Raw genomic sequence first — 9,605 nt, forward strand, 5'->3', positions numbered from 1 at the left:
TCGTTTTTTAAAATAAAAATTTAATAATTGCAAATGATTCAAAATATCTAGATATCTCTCCGCTAAAATTACTAGAGCCGGATCTGTCGCTTGAAGCATTTTTTTTGTACTGGCAAATAAGACATGCATGAAGTGGCAATTTCTTATCAGTTTTTAAATGCGGTAACAACTCGGTTACTACACATCTTCCTTTATCACTACCTTCCAATGCTAGTAGCGCTAAAAATACTGTAAAAAATATAAATCCAAATTTGTTAAAACTACCTAATGAACTATACTTTAGATTAGGTTACGGGATTGCCACGAACTGATAATGCTCCGACATTTTAAAAAAATCCTCCGACAACAATTACTGCGAATACGTGGTTACAAAAAATTTGGATTTTACTACGACGATGATTATTCCGAATAGGACAATTAATTGATTGCTCCGAACATCGATTATTCGCGAAAACGATTAAAAAATTATGAAATTTCGGAGTAGATGAATATCGTAGCAATATATTATCTGATGGAAAAATATAACCCTTATCGCCAGGGGCATCATTTCAGTTTTTTTTTAGGTGTGCGGGATTTCAAGTAGGCCATTTTGAAATTTCATCAAGTCATTAAAAATAGATATACCTACTTAAGCTACTTATTCTTCTTTTAATTTTCCCATAAATAAGAATCACAATCAACATAATTAGTAAATATCCATTATAATATAATACTTACTATTTATAATTTATATTATTTATATAATTTATATTCATATTATATTTTCATATTATATAATACAACGTAGCGATGGGGTCGTAGCAATCGTTGAATTTTATATTTATCAGTTTAGTACTATATCAATTATTGCTGTTAACTGCGCGACAGAAAAATCGTGATAAAAACGGTAGCACAGTGGGGTCGTGGCATAGTTGGGTCAAGTATATATATCTGACAGTGATTTCAATCACTGTCATAAGAATCGCTTCGATGCAAATCTGTAGATAGTGTTTAATTCTAAAAAAATGATGGATTATTCCAAAAGCAAAAGTAACTCCTATTTTTTTTTCTACATTGACTACCAATTGATAATAGAAAATAGGTCGTTGGTACAAATTTTTTATTGAACTTCTATACATAAAATAAGCTTTATCTTAACATATATTTAAAAAACAAAGTATTTTCAAAAGTTAAGTTGAACTTTTTATACAAATTTTTAAGTTATCAAAAATTCAAAAAAGCATTTTGTATAAATTTATATGTAATATAAGTTAGATTTATGAAAATTTTATATTTATTGGCTGACTCATTGTTATAGAAAATCTTTATAAGACTATTTAATACAAGACGCTGCCACCGTGCATTACACGGATGCATAGATAAAAAAACTATTTAAGCTAATTCAAAAATTCAAAGTCACTTTTCTTAACTTTGAGGAGGTAAAATAATTGAAATAAGTTTATATTTATATTTAATGTGGAATGAGGGACTAGTAGATTTAATTAGTGAGAAAGAGGTATGAGAGACTGTGGCATCAATGAAAAAGAATGAAGCAGTAGGACCAGATAAAGTGCCAGTAGTACAGTTGGTTAGTAGATATATCCAAGTGAGACGGAGTTGATTGGCTATAATGACAATTGGCGATAGACGGGTCGTTGAATAAAACAAGTTAAGTTATAAATAATATAAATAAAACAAAAGTAATAGTATTGAAAACTATGTCTATAACGGCCACTCAAACACAACTGCCCTTTGATAGTTCGACGTTATTAGCTCCGGGCTACAGACGAGTAGAATTGCCACATCAGCATCTCTTTCAGCGCTAATTAATATGTATTACGAATTAAGTAAATGGAAATAAAACATGTATAATGTAAGTGGAAAGAACATAGTAATAAATGTTCTTACACTAGTAAGTCAACAATGTAGCCATTATCTTGCGTGAGGCAATCATCAGAAAAGTATAGGGAAAAGAAGAAAAAGCTGTTTATGGTATTTATAGATTTAGAGAAAGGTATGATAGAAAAGAGGTTTTAAAGTAGGCATTAATAAGAAAAGGAGTCCCGAAAAGATATATTAATATAATAAAGGATATGTATGATGTCACTTGTACCAGGGTAAAAAGCGTAGGAGGAGCAACAGAAGGTTTTCGGGTAAAAGTAGGAGTGCACCATGGTTTTGTTTTAAGCCCTTACTTATATTTTTTTAGTGATGGATGAAATTACTAGAGAAATACTAAGAGAGGTGCCGTGATACATGTTGATTGTTGACGATATAGTGTTAATAGGAGAAAATAGGGAGGAAATTAATCAAGGCTAGAGGTGTGGAGATCAGCTTTTGAAGAAATGAGTTTCATAATATGTAGGAGTAAAACAGACTATATAGAGTACGAGTTTAAGAAGAACATGAGGTAGGTGTAATTGCTAGCTGTCTTTTCAGTTTCGGTTGAGTGTCTTCCATATCATCCATGATAGATAACTTCCGGGTGGTATGTTTTCCTTCGGATCTTTCCATAGGTGCGAGTTTTGATCTTTCATTCCCTTCTTCCATAGATCTATTCTTATCTCTTTAGGTGATTGCTATAGGTTAATTGTTGTCTGTAAAAAGTTTTTCCTTGATTTGAGTCGGCTCCCCATAAGTTTAACTCCATATAAGGGATGTCTTATGTATGTTTCTTGTTTTGTTTGTTTACTGTTGCTGCTACCTTTTAGCTATACCGCATAATACTTGTACTTTCTGAACTGGGGTTGGCCTCAAGCACCCGGTAATTAATCTGTTAGTCACATTTAGGGCTACATACCTTTTTGGCATGTGCTGAGTTTTTCGATGTAGCGCAAGCATATTCACCCGTCGAGTAGCATAGTGATAAGGCTGTTGTTCTTAAGACCTAAGGGTCTGCGCCCCATTGAGAGCCAACCAGTTTTTGAAGTAAACAGTTTCTTGTTCCTATTTTATTTTTTGTGTTTTCACAATGACTTCTATATGTCAGAGCTCGATCAAGTTTATTGCCTAAGTATTTTGGTTCATCGCAGTGCTCTAATTCTGTGTCTTGCCAATTAAGTTTAATTTTCGTTTAGCATCTCTGTTTAGTAGGTGGAAACCATTCGGTTTGAGATAATAATTATTATTAGATTCGATAAAAAAATTCTAATGGGGCTGAAAGTTAAATTCTAAAAGACTGTAGTAAGACCAACTATTATGTAAGGTTCAAAGTGTTGGGCCATTGACAAGAAAGTATAGTAGAGGATGAGTGTAGCAGAGATGAGAATGCTTAGATGGATGAGTGGATTGACTAGAGAAGATAGAATAAGGAACGAGTATATAATAGGAAATATAGGTGTAGCGTCAATCGTGGATAAGAAGAGAGAAAATAGACTTAGATGGTTTGGTCATATTATGAAGAGAGAGGAATCGAAATCTGTAAGAACAATTATGAATATTAATTTTGAAGGAAGATGAGGTTGAGTGGACCAAAAAAGAGATGGAGGGATGCTATTGAATGCAATATTAGGAGGACTGATGTAAGTGTAGGTGATGTGGAAGATCGTGTCAAGTGAAAGTTTTGGGTAAGTGGCCGACCTCAAGTAGTTGGGATTAAGGCGAGGAAAAAGAAGAAGTAGAAGAAGAAGATTTATTTTTAATGTTAGTTAGATTAATGTAACTTTTATAAAAATTGTTGGACTTATTACTATGATAAACCCTTATAAGGTATTTTAAAATAAACAACAAAAATAAAATTTGAACACAAAAATAGCATGTTTCTTAACTACGGTATCCATTTGCATAAAAAAGATAGGTCGTCAAGACAATTAGTACGTAACATAAATTTAATTTGATATATGTTTAAAGAATACAATATTTCCGGGACATTTTCAAAAGTGAAGTTTAGTTTTGTGAAAGAGTTACTATTTTGAATATTTTCTTGCGGACAGGTAAAGGGTTAGATTTTCAAAAATATTTTATCAAATAAAAGGGAATTACTTAAGGTTTATATATAAAAATAATTATTTTTATTTGTTCATTTTTTAAGAAGTTATGCTACTATTTAGGAAAAAAGTGAAAAATGTCGAAATTTACCAATTTTAAAAATCGTAATTTTTTGAGGGATTTTTACTATTTACGGGGACTAGGGAAAATTTTTCAATTTTTGAGGGTAATGTCTTAACTAAATACGATTTGTGATCTTTTGACGTATCGTTGAGAAAAATCGGTCCAGTGTGAACTGAGAAAAAGTAATGATAGACACACACAAAAAAAAAAAAATAAACACATCATGGTAAAATTCTCAGATTGTTATCGAAGCTAAAACTGTTCCGAACATCAATATCAATACCAACATCTTGTGTCCGAATATTAATAGTTCAGTATGATATATTTATTGTTTATTCAATTAATTGTTACCAGAATATTTGTTTATTGAACCATAATAATACAATGTTTTTTAAATTTGAATTAATGTATAAAAAATTGGTGCATTATTAATGCAGGACTATTGGGACTGTTTTTAAAGTAAGTGGTGCGGTTGCACACCCTGACCCTCCCCAAATGACGCCCCTGCTTATCGCTAATTAGTATATATTAATTAATATAATAAAAAAGCGTTATAATTGATTACTGTTTATTAACAAATAATTATAACAATAAAGACCCTCGAATTGCATCCAACTTTCGATATGATAGGTACATTAAGGTAAGGAAGGAGGCTTTAAACTAAAACAATCCCAGTTATATAATTGATGTAAGCCCTTAAAAAGTTTTTTTTTTGGGGGGGGGAGAAGAGCGTTCCAAACTTCAGACTTAAAATTTTTTTTTCTCTCCTTATTAGTGCCCATTATTGTAATAGTTAATTGTAGTTTTTTCATTTATTAATTAGTAAAAAAAAAAAAGCGTGTTTGTCACTAATGGATAGGATTCGTCATTAAACAGATGTTTTATAAAAGTATTCGGTATCCCATTCTCTAAAACTGTCATTCTAATTAGTCTTGTATAAAATCAAACAAAAATATGATTTAATATGATTTCATCGTTTAAAGGTGAACAACGAAATTAATTAAGTCCAGTTTGGATTCGAACTTTTGATTGGCGACAATCTGAAGAGACTTCAGAGGGTTTAGTCTCCTAAATTTCTATCATAAAATATACCGCGAAAATGAATTAATTTGTATTTCTTGTTGTAGAGAAATATTTTTCTGATTAGGTAAAAAATTATGTAAATTAGAGTTCACAAATATTTTGTTGCAATACTCTTACGCTCTAGTCAATTTAAGTAAAGTAATTTAAGTGAACGTGATTTTATTTTTTAGGAATATGCTTACATATTTTAAAAAGTACATATAAAATGAATTTAATTTTTTAAAAAAACTTCATTTTGTATTTATAGAACAATACATTTGTATTTGCAGGATACATGTTAAGCTAACGAGATGAATACATTGGCAAAATAATCATCTTTTTGCAGTGTCGGCCTGGCTCAGGACGTCCTTATTAAATTTAAGATTTTTTTTTCTCGCTGGACCACTGAGAAAATTGTCTGAATGATCATTAAGGACAATTGCCTCCTTGATCATCTTCAAGGTTCCAGACCGACACTGTTTCCTAATCAAGATCGATTAGATCTGACCAAAACTGAAAGTCATTCAAATAACGATCATCTTTGAACAAAAACAACACACGAAAATACTGTAACAAAAATGTATCGCCTATGCGGAAGACCTTACTGCAAAACATACCATGATTTGTTGAAGAAAATTGACAAACATCAGAAACAACGCCATTTTCGTGGAAATCTGTACGAATTACTAGGACCGAACCATAAAGTCATTGAAAAAGTTATTTCTTCTTTAAATCAAACTAAATAGTATAAAAAAATCTAACTTCTTGAATTTTAAAATTATGTATTTATAATACCTACATTTGTAAATTATTTTGTAGGTATCTAATTGTTATAAAACTTGTTAATTAATATGAGCCAATAACTATAGCCTATCAGTTCTTAAATAAAAAAATAGTGTTTTTATGTATATTTTCCAAAGACAAATTTCTGAGAGTATCCTTGTTACTCTCATATACAGGCATAATTTTTTTTTATAAGAATTAGTCCCTCCAAAATTCAAAAAAATCATATTTATTTAAAGAAAATAAAGATAATTTTTTTTGTGATATAGTTTTTTCTAACTTATACGCCGTCTTTAAATTTTTGTGGTTAATATCAAAAAACTGATGAGTGACAAATATAGGTCATTGAGATTATTTTATAAATTTTTAGAGAAGGATTTTTTCGGCCGTGTCCATCAAAGTATAACAAATCAGTTACCAATAAGATTGTTTTTGCACCAAAAAAATATCTTTGAAACTTAGAATATATAGAACTTTATAATATATGTCGAGGGAGAGTTAAAATAAATTATTTTTCAGCACAAATTCGTTGGGTCAAACAAAAACATACAGTCGAGATGAATAGCATGACGATAATGCGTCTTTTGCCATTATTATTACTTGTCTATACTAAAGCGAATAATTTTTCACTTCTACTTTTAATATTAGAAAAAACCTACGTGCACGATAAAAGATAATTTATTTAGTGAGTTTGAGGTGCAATAGAGATTTCCACATTAAAATCGCCTACTATCCCAGGACGGAAAATTTTTGACGCTCGCTCACTCGCGATTAAAAATTTTACCGTTTTTGAGAAAAACGCTCGTTGACGCACAGCGTTCTACGATTTAAGGTTTGAAATTTTTATCAGACCCGCCCAATGACATTTCAGAGATATAAAACAAAAATCAATTCAATCCGTTCATTATTCACCATTTTACAAGCTTTTTTTTCACATGCTTAAGACTCCAGGGCGTGCCGCCTGAATTCTTGCAACAATTTACGACATAAAAATGATTCTTTTTTCGATTCGCAAATATATCATGACCATCTGTACATACCGAGGAAACGACAAAAATCTGAGATCCGACCAAAACTCTGGCCGCTATAAGCGTTTGAAATTCATCAAATTTTAACGAAAAATAACGATTTTTCTGTATGCCCATGATATATGTTATGTACACATCCTATTATTTTTGTTATGATAGAACAAGGAAAAAAACGCTTTTCTGGGAAAGTCCACAAGCGTTGTTTTATTATGGGCATTGACTCATTTTTGCGCATATGTTTATTGTGACCCTTAATTTGAAGAATATGAATTTTTATGACGATTTATTTTTCTATTTTATTCATTATTAATATATGTTATTGATGTCATATATGAATTGATAGTGTTAGTTAGAACTATCTTTTTTTTAATGTTATTTTTATATATTATGTTTAGTTTATTAAGCATACATTTATTAAGATTCTTTTTGTCGATTTCTTTTAAATATATTTATAATAAAAATTTGTTGATATATTTAATCCTTTTTATTATTATATATATCTTTTGTTTGAACTTTTGCTTTATAATTAGCTTATTGTTCAATTGTACTTTTTTCGCTTTAAAATTTTTTTTATTCACACAGAGTTAATAATAGGATACTAAAAGATACTAGGTGTCCTCCATGTCTGGACACCCCCCGACTTAAAAAAAATGCCTAATATATTGGTATTAACTTTTTTTATAATATACTATATTTATTTACTATAAAATAAATGGTATTTTAAATAAATAACAAAATTGAAGATAATTTGATAGGATTCAACGACACGTATTTATTTATCTACTTTTTATCAGAGATTTCTAGAAATTATTTGGATTTCATTGGGTCATTAGATAACAAAAATACCCGTAGCAAAAATATAATAACAACGGAAATATTCTGAACTTGTAGTTCATTTTTAACTTTATTTTATAGTTTATCAGTTTAGAGAATTATAAACAAATAAGTTTAGTTACCCCTATTCAATATACTGCATTCATAAAAAATACAGAAAATAATTTTTTATAATTAAAATAGTATTTAAAAAATAAACAAAAGTTATGAAATTCTTTATGAATCGTCATTTAGTAAAATTAAAATTAAGTTGTTAAGATAGTAGATACGCTTGTTAATTTAAAAATTTATAATTGGCTGACTTTTTAACTTAATTGTATCCATAACTGTATATTATAATATTTGTATATTCACATAACAAGAACATTAAATTATTTCAGTTAAGATAAATTTATATTAAATTTGAATTTCTTAAATAAAATGTTACAATGAAAAATAAGATTAAAATAAAATAACAAAACAACAATTAAACATAGAAAAAGTAAAAAAATGTTTGGTGGTATACAAATAAAAATTTCAATTTATAGTGAATATTAAGAAAATTGATATAAAATACAAAAATAAAATTTCATCATAAAAATATTAATTGAATAGCTCGCCAGCAATAATTTCATTTTTGTGTCTTAATCTTATAAAAGGCATAAAATTTGCATTTATTGGTGTTGTATCTCCTCGAGACATTTTTTCTGCCAGCTCAACAGTAAATGGCCCACAATCATGTCCATTGGTTTGGCGAGATGTCTCGCCTATTTGTAATGTCCATGTAGAAGCTTTTCCTTTTTTGTCCATCTCCCATTCAATTAAGAAATTTTTTAATACCATTGGATAGGGACCCAAATACGACTTAAGACTATCATATGATGTCACAGTCTTTTCAGGTATATTAACCACTGTCAATATCCAATGACTCCCATATACATTCATGGGCACAAAAAGTAATTTTATTGTGTGAATATCTTTTTTTATCCATCTTCTTACAGCTGGATAACCTCCTCGAAGATACGCTACAATAAAATCAGTGACAACTGCATAAACTTCACCTTCTGACCGTTTTACTATCATTTTAATGTACTCATTAATTGTGTCTGAAGTATACCATGATGTGGGCGATTTAAATGAAGGTGCATTATACTGATCAAGAGATTTTGTGTTCTGATCTTGCATTACTTCTGCAAGTGTAACCATATTTAAACATTTTTCATAAAATTAATAAAATACTTTGTTGAACAGTTTACTATTATTTAGGTTTATTTAAGGTTTTGGAATATGAAATTAAACACGTATAATTACTTTTGTTTAAATGGACCCCCTTAATGACACGCCTCTGCAGAAGTTATATTAATTTAACTCGTATTATTATAATTAATTATGTTTAATAAATAATCTTTTTTTATTTAATTTTACATAAAATAAATAGATTAAATAACTAATTACCTTTTTCTTTCTCTGGTACTTTTATTACTTCAGTAGTGGACAGAGCAAGTAAATTTACGTCATTCGGCGTATTTAAGGTCAAAGGATTAGAGCTAACTTTTGGCTCTAAAATAATTTATGTTTAAAAATATTACATATTTGTTTTAAAAATCAAATCTTCATATTTTTTAAAAATGAATTATATTTTAAAAGTTGTATACTTTTTATGACTTTTTCATCTTCTTCGGATGAATTTCTTTTTAAATTTGGTCGAGCAGTAGTATTAGAAGATATCTCAAAAAATTGTTTTTTTATTTCGGATTTTTTGCGTTCCAAATTTTTTTTATGAAAACTCTTAACGGATCATAAAAATTAATTTAATTATATGATAAATTTATTTAAGAAATCTGCTTTAAGTCCAAAAAATGGTTTAGGGTATACCCTAAAATCTTTTTA

At 29.0% G+C, this 9,605-nt stretch overlaps 2 protein-coding genes across 2 annotated transcripts in view; one reads left to right on the top strand and one right to left on the bottom strand.

The window, feature by feature from the left end:
* LOC126905267 (pleckstrin homology domain-containing family J member 1-like) overlaps positions 1-9,605 on the top strand; it is a 73,783-nt gene that overhangs the window by 32,960 nt on the left and 31,218 nt on the right. The gene's annotated exons all lie outside the window — the stretch shown is intronic.
* LOC126905000 (sentrin-specific protease 1-like) overlaps positions 8,070-9,605 on the bottom strand; it is a 3,630-nt gene continuing 2,094 nt past the window's right edge. The window contains exons 2-3 of the mRNA XM_050684404.1: positions 9,171-9,275; positions 8,070-8,905 (exon numbers count right to left, since the gene is read on the bottom strand). Of these exons, the coding sequence (XP_050540361.1) occupies positions 8,319-8,905; positions 9,171-9,275 (692 nt within the window). The 3' untranslated portion in view covers positions 8,070-8,318. The remainder of the gene's footprint in view (positions 8,906-9,170; positions 9,276-9,605) is intronic.

The sequence above is a fragment of the Daktulosphaira vitifoliae genome, unplaced genomic scaffold (genome assembly GCF_025091365.1).
Source record: "Daktulosphaira vitifoliae isolate Bord-2020 unplaced genomic scaffold, ASM2509136v1 Scaffold_4, whole genome shotgun sequence".
NCBI lineage: Eukaryota > Metazoa > Arthropoda > Insecta > Hemiptera > Phylloxeridae > Daktulosphaira > Daktulosphaira vitifoliae.